Below are 18,238 nucleotides of genomic sequence, written 5' to 3'. Positions count from 1 at the left end.
CCAATAGTCAAAGGTATATGTAATACAAATGGTAGAGAGAAAAATAGTCATAATAACTACAACATAAAACTTCTTACATGGGAATATTGAAGACTCATGTTAAAAGGAACCACCAGCTTTCATATGTTCTCATGTTCTGAGCAAGGAACTTAAACGTTAGCTTGTTTACATGGCACATATTGCACTTTTACTTTTTTCTCCAACACATTATTTTTGCACTATTTAAACCAAATTTAACATGTTTCATTATTTATTTTTCAAATTGATTTTATTGATGTATTTATATTATGTTAAAATAAAAAAAGTGTTCATTGTTCATTCAGTATTGTTGTAATTGTCATTTTTACAAATATATGTATAAAATTTGCCCATTAATCGGAAGCGGCTTTTTTTGGTCGTCCAATAAATCGGTATCGGCATTGTAAAATCATAATCGGTCCACCTACTTTTGTACCCGTTTCCTCCAGCATCTTCACATGGTCCTTTGCTGTTGTTCTGTGATTGATTTGCACTTTTCGCATCAAAGTATGTTCATCTCTAGGAGACAGAACGCGTCTCCTTCCTGAGCAGTATGATGGCTGCGTGGTCCCATGGTGTTTATACTTGTGTACTATTGTTTGTACAGTTGAACGTGGTACCTTCAGGTGTTTGGAAATTGCTCCCAAGGATGAACCGGACTTGTGGAGGTCTCCAATTTTATTTCTGAAGTCTTGGCTGATTTCTTTTGATTTTCCCATGATGTCAAGCAAAGAGGCACTGAGTTTGAAGGGAAGCCTTGAAATACATCCACAGGAACACCTCTTGACTCAAATGATGTCAATTAGCGTATCAGAATCTTCTAAAGCCATGACATTTTATGGAATTTTCCAAACTGTTTAAAGGCACCCACCAAACATCCTATAATGACAAAGTGAAAACATGTTTTTAGAAATGTTTGCTAATTTCTTGAAAATAAAATAGTATCTCATTTACATAAGTATTGGATTTGTCCCAAACATCACAGTTTGTATTCAGGACAAAATGTTAATTGCTTAGCCACATTTTTTGAAGTATTACTTTGCCTTGTTGCAAACAGGATGCATGTTTTGGAATATTTGTATTCTGTACAGGCTTCCTTCTTTTCACACTGTCAATTGGGTTAGCATTGTGGAGTAACTACAATGCTATCCATCATCAGATTTCTCCTAACACAGCCATTAAACTATTTTAAAGTCACCATTGGCATCATGGTGAAATCCCTGAGTGGTTTCCTTCCTCTCCGGCAACTGAGTTAGCAAGGATGCCTGTATCTTAGTGACTGGGTGTATTGATACACCACCCGAAGTGTAACTAATAACTTCACTATGGGAAGTTATTTAAAAAGGGATATTTCATGTCTGTTTTTTCAATTTCATCCATCTACGCATTGGAAAACCTCCCTGGTATTTTGTTGTTGAATCGTTGTTGGAAATTCACTGCTCAACTGAGGGACCTTATAGATAATTGCACTGTGTGGGGTGCAGAGATGAGGTAGTCATTCATAAATCATTTTAAAACAGAGTCCATGCACACAGAGTCCATGCAACTTATTGTGTGACATGTTAAGCACATTTTTACTCCTATTTAGGCTTGCCATAACAAAGGGGTTGAATACTTATTGACTAAAAACCCATTTGACATTATGGGGTATTTTGTGTAGGCCAGTGACCAAAAATAAATCTAAATTCAGGCTGTAACACAAAATGTGGAAAAAGTCAAAGGGTGTAGAACTTTCTGCAGTATCCCCTGACCCAGGGTTGGTTTTAGGACAGTGAAAGCTACTTTGGGTTGTCAGTTGCTGATCCTAGTGCCCACCAGTGCAGTCTAGTAGATGACTTCATAGACAGTGGCCTTCTTATCTCCAGAACCTGTAACTATGTACTTATCATCCACTGAGATGTCACAGCTTAGCACTGACGAAGACTCCTTCGACTAGAGTTAGATAGGAAAGAGAGCGAAAAAGATTAGAGCAAGCTCAACACCCAGCCTTGATACAAGATAAATAAAAAACATGTTGGTAGGAAGGCCGTCGGAGTGAACAGACGGTTGTCCAAGTGGACAGGTGTGTGTGTACCTGGAATATACTGGCTCCATACGGTGTCCTCCACGCATTCAGCAGGTTATCCTTCCCTGTGCTCACAAACCATTTTCCTGGGCAGGCAGAGAAATAGGAGACAGAGCTTTAGGAATCACATAGACATACAGTAGAGCTAGGACAGATACTACTGTGGATGCAGGGGCCAAATCCCAGAGAACCCAGAGTATAAATAAAATGAATAAAAAAAACAATCAAATCACATCACGTTAGGATTAGAGCTACTGTATATGAAGAGACAAGGAGAGAGCCAATTGCATTTCCTTGACTCCTCACCTCCTTTTTTCTCCTCAAAACCCACTGGATGATAAAGTCAGAAGTCCCTCCCCTCTGACCTTCTCCTCCAATGGATTTTGAGGAGAGAGGACACGAGGAGTCAACTAAATACAAAATACAATTGAGATTCTCCAATGAAAACAGAATATAAGGCTGTCTACTAGGTCAATAAAAAAGTTGAACTGAATACCTGTATTAAAACAGGGAGTTTAATACATCTCGGTTCAAAGTGGAAAATTAACCAGGGAAAGGCGACTCATTTGGGGGCTAGTTCCATCAGTTAGAAAATGCCAACATAACATGGAGACAAAAGCCGGTAACATTGTTGTTTTTAAGATGCATCGACCATACAGAATCTTCAAAGTAGCCATCATTTGCCTTGATGACAGCTTTGCACACTCTTGGTTACTACATGATTCCTTGTGCTATTTCATAGTTTTGATGTCTTCACTATTATTCAACAATGTAGAAAATAGTAAAAATAAAGAAACCCTTGAATGGGTAGGTGTCCAAACTTTTGACTGATACTGTATATCAAGTTACAGTACACAGCTAACAAAGACATAGTATGCGTCCCAAATTTTCCTCGATGCTCTGTTGAACATGGTCATAAGTAGTGCACTACATAGGTAATAGGGTGCCATTTGAGACACACCCATACACAAATCTTGAGCACGTCAGCCAGAGCTCTGGTGACATGGCCTTACCACAGGAAGCAAACTGGAGGGAAAGCACACAGCTCTCGTGGAGGTGGAGCTGGTACTTGTCTGGCTTGGTGACGTGGAGCACCTCCACATTACTACTCTCCATGCCCACCGCCAGCCACTCTCCCGTCGGACAGTACCCCAGAGAAAAGATCTGGAGAGGGGGCAGAGGGACAACATGGTCAGTGTGTGTGTATGTTCATGTGCGTGAGAGATAGACAGATACATACAGTAGTACCCCAGAGAGAAGATTTACAAAAAGGGCAGGGGACAACCAGGGCCCGGTTTCCCAAAAGCATCGTTATTAATGTTGCACTTTAAAACGCTCGTAATTTAAACACCTGCCTCAGACCACTGGTAGAACAGCTAAGTGTGTCATTAGATGCTTTTTTTGCCCTCCCGTGTCACTTTATACAGAGAAGAACATAGAAACATATGATTTATCAGTCTCCTTGTGACTTCCGAACAAAGTTCACAACAAATACAAAGTTACCAATGTGTTCGCAATTGATACAAACAAGCGATATAAATACACTTCAAATGAAAAATTAGATGAAAGCATAAAAACATAAAACTGTAGGCTACAGGCCTATTTCAATCCAATTGAAATACATTTAACGTTCAATCAATTGAGCTCCATTTCACTACTTGTAGTCTACTGTCTAATTTGTCTCAATACATTTAATGGTGTAGCCTAACATGGTGAATTTGTACATTTTTATTGGGTAAAAAGAATAAGGTGCCTCAATATTTACAACCGTAGATGGAAGTCTCGATGAGCTGATCCCTCATCAGAATTGTGAAATAATTCTAATGTTAAGGAAAAATGTGAATGGAGAAAGCTGATCTGAGAGCAGCACTTCCTTTCTTTCAATCCTATCAGAATTGACATATACTCCAACTTAGCAACCACTCTCTCTGCGTGGTATTTGGGGGAAATGCATGTTGAATCTTTGGCCATTGTAGGAAAAATGTTCGACCAAATGGTATGAGATCATTCCTCAACAGTGATGAGGAATGATCTCATACCATTTGGTCGAACATTTTTGTGTATCTATATTGTGTTTAACCTTAATTTAAATAACACTTAGTTTCACAATATTATTTTGGGTAAAAACAGAATTAAAGTTTTTCCTTATCTTTCATTGTAGGTGTTGAAAACCAGTGCTTTCTGGTGGATGTCATTTTTGTGGACAGACCGACTCAACGTTTTCCCTAGCTATACTAGCCTCCCTCCACAGCAACAATCTGAACCTGAATGATGCCTGGGCAGCGGTCACAGATAATGCCTCCTAATGCCTGAAGGCATTCAAGGAGGTTCTGAAAGGAACTCTGCCATGTCATGAATCTGGTGGGTGAGACATGACCGCACTACAAATGTTTATCTGAAGTTGCATCACTTGTAGCATGGATGACATCAGTCTTCTTCAAGAAGCCTGCCAGAAAGAGAAGATCGGTGAGCTTCCTCATTTTGAAGAGTTTGTGTAGGTCAAGGCTCCTGAAGCAGTGAGCTCCAGATGGAATAGCTGGTTTGAGATAGTGAAGTACCATGCAGAGCATGTTCATCTGTACAGAGAGTTTTTGGTGGCAAAAAAGTCGTCCTCCCAAGCAGTCACAAACATCCTCAGCCAGCTGGAAACAGAGAAGGTTGCTACATTGTTGCCTAGATTCTTGCATGACTTATTTTCCATTTATAATGAAACACTTAGTAGAACTCTGTATTGAAGCACTTTCCTTGATAAAAAAAATTGTGCACAAGTGTGTTGCATCATTACAAATCTACTGTTATATCTTATTAAATTGACTTTTTATTTCAGTCGTATTATTAGACAATCTTGATGATAAAATTAACGTAAATCGTAAATAAATTCAGAAAGATAGAAACAGAATTTGGGAGAAGAAAAAAAACGGATTTCATAGGGCCCTAATAAAGTTACCAGGTTCTTAGCTAGCCAATGAGGTAATAGGACTGAACAAAATGTCATCAAAACGGTTAATAACGTCGACACACAAGTAGTTTTAGAACAGCCCACAGCGTGATTTATGAATGTAGAAGGTCCCGGCGATACACTATAGGTAGATAAAAATGTTGTGGCGGTAATATAGGTTAGATCTCTTGACCTGGTAGGGCTAGAAGCAAGGCGTTTTCGCTGTAGTTATGGTGCAACCATGACGCTAACGAATTTGCACTCGCTTTACCCTTCAGGGCACTCAAAAACAACGGTACAGCGAAGCCTTATCATTACAACAAGTATTATCTGGGATACTTTTATCATAGTCGCACTGTGCTCCTAAAATACAACCACTGGTCACACAGCAAAAATATTTGGTTGAACATTCGCCCAAATTGATCGCACTTTAGAGGCCTTCCTGTGTGTTTGCGGGGTGTGTGTGAACCTGTGGTTCAAGTCGTGCAGCTTGAGCGGTTGTGTGTCTTTCAGGGATGTGTGTATGCGTGCCTGTGAGGTGAAGTCGTGCTGCTGCAGCTGGCGTCCCTCTCTTAGGTCCCAGGAGCGTACGGTGTTGTCCAGACCCCCCGTCCACAGCTTGGTCCCATCGTTGGAGATGTCAATACAGCTGGCTCCGTCTGTGTGGCCCTGGAACTGTCTGTGATAAACACACACACACAATTAACAGATGTTATCAAAAATACGTGGTCCTGTGTGGCTCCGTTGGTAGAGCACAGCCCTTGCAATGCCAAGGGCTGTGGGTTCAATTCATATGGAGCCACCCATATGAAAATGTATGCACACATGACATGACTGTTTCATTAGGGGGATGAAACAATATCTGACACTGGACCAGAGGCTACAAATTTCTACCTGCAACCTATTGGCAATGTATTCTCCCATGTGGTCCTTACCTGACCAGGGTCTGGTTGTGCAGGTCCCAGACGGCAATGTTCCCATCGCTGCAGCAGGAGAAGCACACCTTGGAGTCAGGGGAGATGGCCAGGGCATAGCAGGCCGGGGCTGAGGAGGTCAGCTCCGCCTTGATACGTGGAGTGGGCGTGGCTAGGTCCCAGATTGACAGTGTGCTGGCCTCGCCCCCCACGATGAGCGTCCGGCCGTCGGGGAGCAGCCGGCACGAGCGGATATAGTTGTCTCGGTTCTGACAAGCGCGTGCAAAGTTATTTTTTGTCTCTAATACACAAACTATGCACACAAAGTGGTACACAAAGTGGTACAGAACCAGTCAAAAGTTTGGACACCTACTCATTCAAGGGTTTTTCTTCATTTTTACTACTTTCTACATTGTAGAATAATAGTGAAGACATCCAAACTATGAAATAACACATATGTAGTAACCAAAAAAAGTGTTAAACAAATCAAAATATATTTTATATTTGAGATTCTTCAAAGTATTCACCCTTTGCCTTGACAGCTTTGCACATTCTTGGCATGCTCTCAACAAACTTCTCCTGGAATGCTTTTCCAACAGTCTTGAAGGAGTTCCTACATATGCTGAGCACTTGGGGGCTGCTTTTCTTCACTCTGCGGTCCATCTCATCCCAAACCATCTCAATTGGGTTGAGGTCAGGTGATTTTGGAGGCCAGGTCATCTGATGTAGCACTCAATCACTCTCTTTCTTGGTCAAATAGCCCTTACACAGCCTGGAGGTGTGTTGGGTCATTGTCCTGTTGAAAAACAAAATGATAGTCCCACTAAGAGCAAACCACATGGGATGGCGTATCGCTGCAGAATGCTGAGGTAGCCATGCTGGTTAATTGTGCTTTGAATTTTAAATAAATCATCAACAGTATCACCAGCAAAGCACACCAACACCACCTCCTCCATGCTTCACGGTGGGAACCACACATGCAGAGATCATCCTTTCACCTACTCTGCGTCTCACAAAGATACGGCGGTTCAAACCAAAATTCAAACCAATTTTTTTTAACTCATCAGACCAAAGGACAGATTTCCACCGGCCTAATGTCCATTGCTTGTGTTTCTTGGCCCAAGCAAGCCTCTTCTTTTATCGGTGTCCTTTAGTAATGGTTTCTTTGCAGCAATTCGACCATGAAGGCCTGATTCACAGTCTATTCTGAACAGTTGATGTTGAGATGCGTTTGTTACTTGAACTTTGTGAAGCATTTTTTTGGGCTCCAATTTCTGAGGCTGGTAACTCTAATGAACTTATCCTCTGCAGCGGAGGTAACTCTGGGTCTTCCTTTCCTGTGGGAGGTCCTCATGAGAGACAGTTACATCATAGCGCTCAATGGTTTTTGCAACTGCACGAAGAAACTTTCAAAATCCGTAATTTTCTGCATTGACTGACCATCTCTTAGAGTAATGGACTGTCGTTTCTCTTTGCTTACTTGAGCTGTTCTTGCCATATGGACTTGGTCTTTTACCAAATAGGGCTCTCTTCTGTATACCACCCCTACCTTGTCACAACACAGCTGATTTGCTCAAATGCATTAAGGAGGAAAGAAATTCCATAAATTAACTTACCAAGTCACACCTGTTAATTGAAATGTATTCCGGGTGACTAACGTACCTCCTGAAGCTGGCTGAGAGAATGCCAATATATTTTGATTTGTTTAACACTTTTTTTGGTTACTTCATGACTCCATATGTGTTATTTCATAGTTTTGATGTCTTAACTATTATTCTACAATGTAGAAAATAGTAAAAATAAAGAAAAAGTAGGTTTGTCCAAACTTGACTGCTACTGTAGGTGTATATTTAAAGCATGTGCCCTACCCACAAACACACATCCTGTGATGTTGGTTGAAAAACAATGATACTGAATACATGCTTTAACTGTGCGATTTTGGATAACAGTGTGTATATTAGGTCTAGCACTCACCAGGCAGTCCAGTTGGGACACAGGACTCTTGTTGCCAGGGTGACTGATGTCCCAGACCTTGACGCAGCCCTTGCCGCCTGTGTAGACATGGCGCGTGGGGTTGCTGATGGTGACAGCACAGACCACCTCACCATGGTTCAGTGTGTTGATCTGGCGTGCATGGCGCGGGATGCCAGGGCCCACCAGGGCATCTGGAGGGAACGGTACCGGCTGCATCTGTCCATCGGCGCTAACATGGAAGGAGTAGGCTCTGAGAGGAGAAGGTTTAGTAAGAGGGGGAAAGGTGGAATTGAGGGGATATTTGTCTTGCTACTACGGAGAACATAGTGCTAAAAGACACTCTCCTACAGTTTATATACGGAACACACGCAACTCACGGTTTGCCTCCAGGGATGCCTGATAAGCTTGGGGGCATTCCAGGGACTCTCATGTGAGGATGAGGGTCAAAGCCAGCCTGAGGGAGAACACACAGAGTGATGATGACTCAAACAGCCACACACCAGAGAAATGAGGTCAGTAGATACAGCAACGGATCCTACATAAACATACCAACATTTAGCCGTTGAGACACGCAATGATCGCACAATATGGAATAAGAGACACACTAGCACACACACACCCACCATAGGGGAGCGTCCGTAGGCAGCCACAGCGGCGGCCGCCGCAGCGCTCATCTGAGGGGACATGTTGTGGAGGCCGGCGTAGCCTGCGCCGGCACTTGCCAGCTCCCCCCCATTCATGGCGGCGTGAGGCAGCATGCCAAACGGCCCGGGGTATGGCCCTGACACCGCCAGCGGAGTCCGCAGACCAGCGGCTAGGGAGTAGACAAGAGCTGTTTTCAGATGGGTTTAATGTATCTGCAGTGCAGTCAGTGTGCAGCATATTCATAACCATATGACACAAAACGCATCATAAAGGCAAGTTTGAACTCTTTACTGAAAGTGCTCCGTCTTCAAAACTTGACTGCTGACATGCAAAACATTTTTGGGATTGTATTAACAGTGGACTAATGAACAAAATATTAAAATATAGTTTGAGTGTAGTATGCCTTTAATTAAACTAAACAAATGCATATTAGTAGGTAGCCTGTACTGTAGGCTGTTAGGTATGATAGGAAAAGGGACTGAGGTAAATTAAAATGGGGTGAAGTTTCTCTTACTAGGTGGGTGAGGTAGCTCCATGGAGGGGGGCTTGGATAGGCTGGGGCGGAGAGTGGGTGTGGCACTGGGTCCGGGTGTGGAGTCTCCTCGGTGAGTAGGAGTGCTCGACTTCGGTTGAGGCGTACCCGGCTTGTCACGCTGACATGGAAACATATAGGCTGTCGTTACCCAGATATCACACCATTAAAGAGAGAGAAATCAAGGGATGGATTGAGAAAGGTGGTAAGAGATAAGATATTCCACCCACTCTTTAGAGGGAAATGGGAAGGTCCATTAAAAAGTGTGTGTTTCTGTGACCCAGCATTAAAGACTTCTTCAGACAGCTAAAAGTATTAGTGTATGGAGAGTTTTGGCCACACACACCATTCCCATCTCTTTGGACTTGAGGGAGGAGGAGCTTGCAGAGGAGGCTGTGGAGGCGGGGCTACAGGATTGGTCCTTCTTCAGGAGGCGTGTCTTGTCCAGCCCGTTCTCTCTGGGGGAGGGCAGGGGTGTACCATGAGGGGAGGCAGGATCCTGGAGAGGGGGGGGTCATACACACACACACACACTGACTCACACTCAGCGCCCTCCTTCCCCTGATGTGAAATTATCATGTGTCCCAAATGGCACTCTATTTCTTATATAGTGCACTACTTTTGACCAGGGCCCATACGGCATCCATAGAGTTGCTTTGAGCCATATAGCGAGGCCTGATTCAGAGGGGTTGGGTTAAATCTGGAAGACACATTTCAGTTGAATGCATTCAGGTGTGCAACTGACTAGGTACACTCCTTTTCCTTTCCCTAAAAGACCGGCATGTATACATTAGAAAGAGTCACAGGATGGCCAAAGGACAACCACCCGAGTCACAGCCTGCTCACCCCGCTATCATCCAGAAGGTGAGGTCAGTACAGGTGCATCAAAGCTGGGACAGAGAGACTGAAAAACAGCTTCTATCTCAAGGCCATCAGACAGCATAGCCATCAAAAACCAGCCTCCACCTGGTTACTCAACTCTGCACCTTAGGAGGCTGCTGCCCTATGTATAGTGGGGCAAAAAAGTATTTAGTCAGCCACCAATTGTGCAAGTTCTCCCACTTAAAAAGATGAGGCCTGTAATTTTCATCATAGGTACACTTCAACCATGACAGACAAAATGAGAAAAAGAAATCCAGAAAATCACATTGTAGGATTTTTAATGAATTTATTTGCAAATTATGGTAGTATTTGGTCAATAACAAAAGTTTATCAATACTTTGTTATATACCCTTTGTTTGCAATGACAGAGGTCAAACGTTTTCTGTCTTCACAAGGTTTTCACACACTCTTGCTAGTATTTTGGCCCATTCCTCCATCCAGATCTCCTCTAGAGCAGTGATGTTTTGGGGCTGTTGCTGGGCAACACAGACTTTCAACACCCTCCAAAGATTTTCTACGGGGTTGAGATCTGGAGACTGGCTAGGCCACTCCAGGACCTTGAAATGCTTCTTACGAAGCCACTCCTTCGTTGCCCGGGCAGTGTGTTTGGGATCATTGTCATGCTGAAAGACCCAGCCACGTTTCATCTTCAATGCCTTGCTGATGGAAGGTGGTTTTCACTCAATCTCACAATACATGGCCCCATTCATTCTTTCCTTTACACGGATCAGTCGTCCTGGTCCCTTTGCAGAAAAACAGCCCCAAAGCATGATGCTTCCATCCCCATGCTTCACAGTAGGTATGGTGTTCTTTGGATGCAACTCAGCATTCTTTGTCCTCCAAACACAACGAGTTGAGTTTTTACCAAAAAGTTATATTTTGGTTTCATCTGACCACATGACATTCTCCCAATCTTCTTCTGGATCATCCAAATGCTCTCTAGCAAACTTCAGATGGGCCTGGACATGTACTGGCTTAAGCAGGGGGACACGTCAGGCACTGCAGGATTTGAGTCCCTGGCAGCGTAGTGGGTTACTGATGGTAGGCTTTGTTACATTGGTCCCAGCTCTCTGCAGGTCATTCACTAGGTCCGCCCGTGTGGTTCTGGGATTTTTGCTCACCGTTCTTGTAATCATTTTGACCCCACGGGGTGAGATCTTGTGTGGAGCCCCAGATCGAGGGAGATTATCAGTGGTCTTGTATGTCTTCCATTTCATAATAATTGCTCCCACAGTTGATTTCTTCAAACCAAGCTGCTTACCTATTGCAGATTCAGTCTTCCCAGCCTGGTGTAGGTCTACAATTTTGTTTATGGTGTCATTTGACAGCTCTTTGGTCTTGCTCATAGTGGAGTTTGGAGTGTGACTGAGGTTGTGGACAGGTGTCTTTTATACTGATAACAAGTTCAAACAGGTGCCATTAATACAGGTAATGAGTGGAGGACAGAGGAACCTCTTAGAGAAGAAGTTACAGGTCTGTGAGAGACAGAAATCTTGCTTGTTTGTAGGTGACCAAATACTTATTTTCCACCATAATTTGCAAATAAATTCATTAAAAATCCTACAATGTGATTTGATGGATTTCTTTTTCTCATTTTGCCTGTCATAGTTGAAGTGTACCTATGATGAAAATTACAGGCCTCATCTTTTTAATTGGGAGAACTTGCACAATTGGTGGCTGACTAAATACTTTTTTGCCCCACTGTACATAGACATGGAATCAGTGGTCACTTCAATAATAGAACACTGGTTACTTTAATGTTTACATATCGTTTTACTCATTTCATATGTATATATTGTAATGTACTGTATTTTAGTCAATACCACTCCGACATTGCTCGTCCTAATATTAATATATTTCTTAATTCCATTCTTTTACTTTGAGATGTGTGTATTGTTAGATACCACTGCACTGTTGGAGCTAGGAACATAAGCATTTCACTACACCTGCAACAACATCTGCTAAATACATGTGACAATTAAAATTAGATTTTATTTGACACACACGTACCTCATTGGAGACATCCACCACCAGGTTGTCATCACTCTTCTCTCCATCACTATCCTGTGGGGACAAAAAGGGTTTGTCAATGTCATTCACCGTTCACACACACAGTTATCAACCTCACTGCTGCTGCTTACATAATGACTAGAGTCCTTGTCCTCTATTTTCCTCTTCTTGGTGTCGTTTGGGAATTCAGGTCCGTTGCGTCGCTTGTCTGAGTTCCTCAAACTGTCAGCAACCAGCAGGGTATTACTCTGCCAAAGACAGTAAGAGAGGATGAGAAGAATGGGCAAGGTGGAAAAAAATAAGGAAATAGCATATACAGTGGGGAGAACAAGTTTTTGATACACTGCCGATGTTGTAGATTTTCCTACTTACAAAGCATGTAGAGGTCTGTCATTTTTTATCATAGGTACACTTCAACTGTGAGAGATGGAATCTAAAACAAAAATCCAGAAAATCAGATTGTATGATTTTTAAGTAATTAATTAGCATTTTATTGCACGACATAAGTATTTGATACATCAGAAAAGCAGATCATAATATTTGGTACAGAAACCTGTGTTTGCAATACAGAGATCATACGTTTCCTGTAGTTCTTGACCAGGTTTGCACACACTGCAGCAGGGATTTTGGCCCACTACTCCATAGACCTTCTCCAGATCCTTCATGTTTCGGGGCTGTCGCTGGGCAATATGGACTTTCAGCTCCCTCCAAAGATTTTCTATTGGGATTGAACTTCTTCCATTTTCTAATAATTGCACCAACAGTTGTTGCCTTCTCACCAAACTACTTGCCTATTGTCCTGTAGCCCATCCCAGCCTTGTGCAGGTCTACAATTTTATCCCTGATGTCCTTACACAGCTCCCTGGTCTTGGCCGTCGTGGAGAGGTTGGAGTCTGTTTGATTGAGTGTGTGGACAGGTGTCTTTTATACAGGTAACGAGTTCCAACAGGTGCAGCAGTTAATACAGGTAATGAGTGGAGAACAGGAGGGCTTCTTAAAGAAAAACTAACAGGTCTGTGAGAGCCAGAATTCTTACTGGTTGGTAGATGATCAAATACTTATGTCATGCAATAAAATGCAAATTAATTACTTAAAATCATAATGTTTTTTTCTGGATTTTTGTTTTAGATTCCGTCTCTCACAGTTGAAGTGTACCTATGATTAAAAAAATACAGACCTCTACATGCTTTGTAAGTAGGAAAACCTACAACATCGGCAGTGTATCAAATTCTTGTTCTCCCCACTGTATGTGCTATAGGCCAAGGTGGGGCTTTCTGCCAGTCTTCAGTCAAAGCCCTTGTGTCATGCAGTCCCCACAACTACACCATTTGGATAGTGGTGGGGTTACACATACATATTAATTTCGGGCACATTGGAGCAACACAGCAAGAAGGCCCTGATTAGTACGAGTTGTTCTGCCGCTCTATCAGTCCTCCCTCTCCTAGCTCTGTCCAGCTTTTACAGCGGCAGCTAAAGGGCAGTGTGTACTTGTGTGTGTGTGTGTGATTCACTTCCACCATCCCCTCCCCCAGTTCCCCTGACTCTGTGGATTAGCCCATCATGTTAGAGTCCATTTAGGCCTAAATCTGTTATTGAAAATGTGCCTCCAGGAGCAGCAGAGACATACACACAGCCCCAACAGACAGGCCGTGGGAGAGGGAGGCCCCCCTCTTTCTCCCCATGCCTCCCCTCTCCTTGTCCCCAGCCAAAGACTCCTACACACCCGCCCTCTCAGGGGGAACATTATTTAAAGGCTTTAGAAAGCAGATTGCTGACCCACAAAACACAAGCAATTTCCCGCCGTTCTCTCAGGTTATACAATGCTCCCCCCTGTCAGTGGCTGTATTAAACACAATGAGACCCTTTAAGCGTGGGATTAGGAGAGTGGGAGGAGCAATCTGCTCACAATTCAGGGGCAGTAAGGGAGCTTTGAAATGCTGGTCATGGCATGCTTAGTCCCCTCCTGTACACCCACAACTGCGCTGCTGTGCATGACTCCAAAACCATCATTATGTTTGAAGACCACATCACTTTGGTAATCTTGATCGACAATGACACAGCCTACAAAGAGAGCATCTTGACTGGCTGCATCACCGCTTCGTATGGCAACTGCATACCAACAAGTGCTCAGCATATCTGGGAAACCCTTCAACACTGTTGGAAAAGTATTCCAGGTGAAGCTGGTTGAGAGAATGCCAAGAGTTGGCAAAGCGGTCATCAAGGCAAAGGGTGTCTACTTTAAATAATCTAAAATATATTTTGATTTGTTTAACACTTTTTTGGTTACTACATGATTCAATGTGTTTTATTTCATAATTTTGAGGTCTTCACTATTATTATACAATGTAGAAAATAGTAAAAATAAAGTAAAACCTTTGAAAGAGTAGGTGTGTCCAGACTTTTGACTGGTGTGTGTGTGATATACATACACACATAAAGTCAGAAGTTTACATACACTTAGGTTGGAGTCATTAAAACTCATTTTTAAACCACTCCAAATTTCTTGTGAACAAGCTATAGTTTTGGGAACAAACTATAGTCAGTTGGGACATCTACTTTGTGCATGACAAGTAATTCTTCCAACAATTGTTTACAGACAGATTATTTCATTTGTAAATCAATGTATCACAATTCCAGTGGGTCAGAAGTTTACATGGACTAAGTTGACTGTGCCTGTGACAGCTTGGAAAATTGGAGAAAATGTCATGGCTTTAGAAGCTTCTGATAAATGATGTCAATTAGCCTGAGACAATTGGAGGTGTACCTGTGGATGCATTTCAAGGCCTACCTTCAAACTCAGTGTCTCTTTACTTGAACTCATGGGAAATCTAAAGAAATCAGCCAAGACCTCAGAAATAAAATTGGAGACCTCCACAAGCCCGGTTCATCCTTGGGAGCAATTTCCAAACAACTGAAGGTACCACGTTGAACTGTACAAACAATAGTACGCAAGTATAAACACCATGGGACCAAGCAGCCGTCATACCGCACAGGAAGGAGACGTGTTCGGTCTCCTAGAGATGAACGTACTTTGATGCGAAAAGTGCAAATCAATCCCAGAACACGTGTAGATGCTGGAGGAAACAGGTACAAAAGTATTTATATCCACAGTTAAATGAGTCCTATTTAGACGTATCCTGAAAGGCCGCTCAGCAAGGAACAAGCCACTGCTTCAAAACCGCCATAAAAAAGCCAGACTACGGTTTGCAACTGCACATGGGGACAAAGATTGTACTTTTTGGAGAAATGTCCTCTGGTCTGATGAAACAAAACTAGAACTGTTTGGCCATAATGACCATCGTTATGTTTGGAGGATAAAGGGGGAGCCTGCAAGCCCAAGAACCCCATCCCAACCGTAAAGCACGAGGGTGGCAGCATCATGTTGTGGCGGTGCTTTGCTGCAAGGGGGAATTGTGCACTTCACAAAATAGATGGCTTCATGAGACAGGGAAATTATATGGATATATTGAAGCAACATCTCAAGACATCAGGAAGTTGAAGCTTGGTCGCAAATGGGTCTTCCAAATGGACAATGACCCCAAGCATACTTCCAAAGTTGTGGCAAAATGGCTTAAGGACAACAAAGTCAAGGTTTTGGAGTGGCCATCACAAACCCCTGACCTCAATCCTATAGAACATTTATGTGCAGAACTGAAAAAGCGGGTGCGAGCAAGGAGGCCTACAAACCTGACTCAGTTACACCAGCTCTGTCAGGAGGAATGGGACAAAATTCACCCAACTTATTGTGGGAAGCTTGTAGAAGGCTATCCAAAACATTTGACCCAAGTTAAACAGTTTAAAGGCAATGCTACCAAATACTAATTGAGTGTATGTAAACTTCTGACCCACTGGGAATGTGATGAAAGAAATAAAAGCTGAAATAAATAATTCTCTCTACTATTGTTCTGACATTCTTATAATAAAGTGGTGATCCTAACTGATCTAAGACAGGGAATTTTTACTAGGATTAAGTGTCAGGAATTGTGAAAAACTGAGTTTAAATGTATAGGTGAATGTAAACTTCCAACAGAGACAGATAATATACATATATACACAGGTGTGAACGTTGGAATGAGTCGGGGAGGGTATGAGGAGGAGGATGCAGCCAGAGGTAACAGGAAGTACTTACTGTGCCCGGCTCTTGCTCTGTTCCCATAGCAACGATGACACAGCATCAAGGTGATAAGGTCATCAGGGCGCACGAGGGAGGCACGACAAAACACACAAAAAGAAAGAAATTCTAATCCTGAGCCATGCACTTGTGGTGTTCAGTATATTTATTATAAACAAACCCAACGATGATACAGTCGTGTCAGTTTGGTCTGTCTATGTGGGCGGGCTAGACAGACGACTCCTTAGGTGCAGGCCCAGTAACAGTGGGTGTGGCTGCTGCTCACCTCTTAGCTGCTCGGCATCCACCGGGTGTTTCTTGTCCTCTTTGCCCACCAGGTGGTGCGGCGGCGCCCCCAGGGCACTGGACAGGGCGAGCAGGCTGGCCCCTCCCCCCAAGTGGGCTGGGTTGAGCCCAGCCGGGTGGGGGGTGAGGGGGACATGGGGGCCGTGCGCGTGGGACAGATGCTGATGCTACAGGAGAGAGAGGGAGAAGCAATCAATTACTAATCCATAATCAATATGGCCTACCACTGGAAAGTGTGTCAATCAATACGACAAGGCATTAATACACAAACGGAGCCGAGTGATCAATGTGAAAATATATAGAGGAATTCATGACCCTTCAGTGTTTCCATCAAGAGCAGCTTTCAACAACGTGGCATGCTTACAAATAATGTCAGAGGCAGTAAACCTCCCCTTTAACACACACACACAAACACCTCCCTCTGGGGTCAAACAATAAACAATGGTGACAGCTGGGATCACAGCCCAGAGCCTGAGGGAGGTTATGAGAGGAGGAGGTTAGAGAGCTACAGCTGCTGCCTGCAGGCCAGGGAGGGTGGGGGCTCTGCTGGATTGGGGGCGTTAGCTGTCAGGTCTTGGTGTCTTTCACACCAAATCAGGTGCTCGTCTGAGCGTGAAATGCTTTTGTGTTCCAAAACATAAATTATTGCGTCTTCAGACAGTAGCCACGGGAATCAAACCCCTGAGGTTTGCCACGGGGGGAGGGAGATTTCAGCAGTAGAGTGGGGGAGGGGCGGTGGTGAAGGTCAACCCTCTTTATCTCACCTAATTGACTAAGCAACCCCCCTTCAGAGAACCACAGGAGAGACGCCACAGCACTCTATCCCCATCTCCATGCCTACTCATTCACAGCGCTAATCCCTGGGCTTGCCCTCAAACACACACGCACCATCCAAGCCCTTGTTCGCTGTGCCAAAACAGCACAGCAAAGGACGCTCTCTCACACACACACGGTGAGAGTCAATGGAGGGGAGGTATTGGTAGAGGCAAGGGAAGCCCTGTGTGTTAGGGGGTGTTAAGGTGTCCACATGCTTCCCAGCCAAAACAGTTTGGAAGAGTTTGTGCATATATTATCTACACCCCTTCATTGGGGATTGGTTAACAGTAGGGATTCTTCAATGAGAGACGAATCATTTTCATGCATTTTTTATTGAGAAACACTGCACAAAACATCTTACATAGTTAGATGTAAAATTGAGTCATCTTAGATTAATTCTACGTCTCCAAATAGAGAGAGAGTACACACTCTTGCCATTTTTCTTGTTTTTCAAGCAAAGGTCTTAAGGGAGTATGTGCCAGCCGAACTGAAGAATGCTGACGCCTTTAGGGTAAGCCCCGGGGGGGGGAGAGGTGAGAGGGTGGCCACGCTTCATTACACTCATTTAACACACATAAACAGGGTGACTGACAGCTTGGTGAGAGGACCAGACGCTCAAACCCTCTTTATACACACACTAGAATCCTGCAATTAAGACACAAATGGCAACTGCCACCCCCTGCCACAGCCATCAAGCAAAGCCCCCACCCCCCAAAGCTTCCCAGAACCGTTGAACCAGCCTACACACAGCAGACCTTATGGTTGCCAAACACAGTAGTATCATATCCTTGGGTAAATGACTCCGTAATAAAATGTCACATAAACACACCATCACAGTACACACAAACACAGGAAGTTGTAGTAAGAGTGCATTTACTGTGGGTGGTAGACCGGGAAGGACACGTACCCCGATGACAGAATTGAGTTCGCCCATGGTGACCTGCTTGGCCCTCTCCACGGCCTGGATCACCTGCTGTTGGTGCTGCATGGGCACACACATACACAATACAGGGGAGCGAAAGAAGAT

The 18,238-nt window shown here is 43.6% G+C and overlaps 1 protein-coding gene across 3 annotated transcripts in view; it reads right to left on the bottom strand.

The window, feature by feature from the left end:
• Window positions 1-449: 449 nt before the first annotated feature.
• Window positions 450-18,238, bottom strand: part of LOC135514429 (transducin-like enhancer protein 1) — a 36,443-nt gene continuing 18,654 nt past the window's right edge. Inside the window, exons 6-20 of one of the 3 annotated variants that reach the window (XM_064937924.1) lie at window positions 18,089-18,193; window positions 16,376-16,562; window positions 16,108-16,124; window positions 12,110-12,226; window positions 11,979-12,032; window positions 9,433-9,585; window positions 9,069-9,207; window positions 8,533-8,741; window positions 8,287-8,363; window positions 7,910-8,159; window positions 5,957-6,204; window positions 5,553-5,700; window positions 3,097-3,247; window positions 2,093-2,169; window positions 450-1,950 (exon numbers count right to left, since the gene is read on the bottom strand). In XM_064937924.1, the coding sequence (XP_064793996.1) occupies window positions 1,843-1,950; window positions 2,093-2,169; window positions 3,097-3,247; window positions 5,553-5,700; window positions 5,957-6,204; window positions 7,910-8,159; window positions 8,287-8,363; window positions 8,533-8,741; window positions 9,069-9,207; window positions 9,433-9,585; window positions 11,979-12,032; window positions 12,110-12,226; window positions 16,108-16,124; window positions 16,376-16,562; window positions 18,089-18,193 (2,040 nt within the window). In that variant the 3' untranslated portion in view covers window positions 450-1,842. The remainder of the gene's footprint in view (window positions 1,951-2,092; window positions 2,170-3,096; window positions 3,248-5,552; window positions 5,701-5,956; window positions 6,205-7,909; window positions 8,160-8,286; window positions 8,364-8,532; window positions 8,742-9,068; window positions 9,208-9,432; window positions 9,586-11,978; window positions 12,033-12,109; window positions 12,227-16,107; window positions 16,125-16,375; window positions 16,563-18,088; window positions 18,194-18,238) is intronic. The other 2 variants (XM_064937925.1, XM_064937927.1) reach the window with 2 other exon arrangements.

The sequence above is a fragment of the Oncorhynchus masou genome, chromosome 25, assembly GCF_036934945.1.
Source record: "Oncorhynchus masou masou isolate Uvic2021 chromosome 25, UVic_Omas_1.1, whole genome shotgun sequence".
NCBI classification, from domain to species: Eukaryota; Metazoa; Chordata; class Actinopteri; order Salmoniformes; family Salmonidae; genus Oncorhynchus; species Oncorhynchus masou.
Note: the sequence above shows the minus strand (reverse complement) of the source record. Positions and strands in the feature narration are given on the sequence as shown.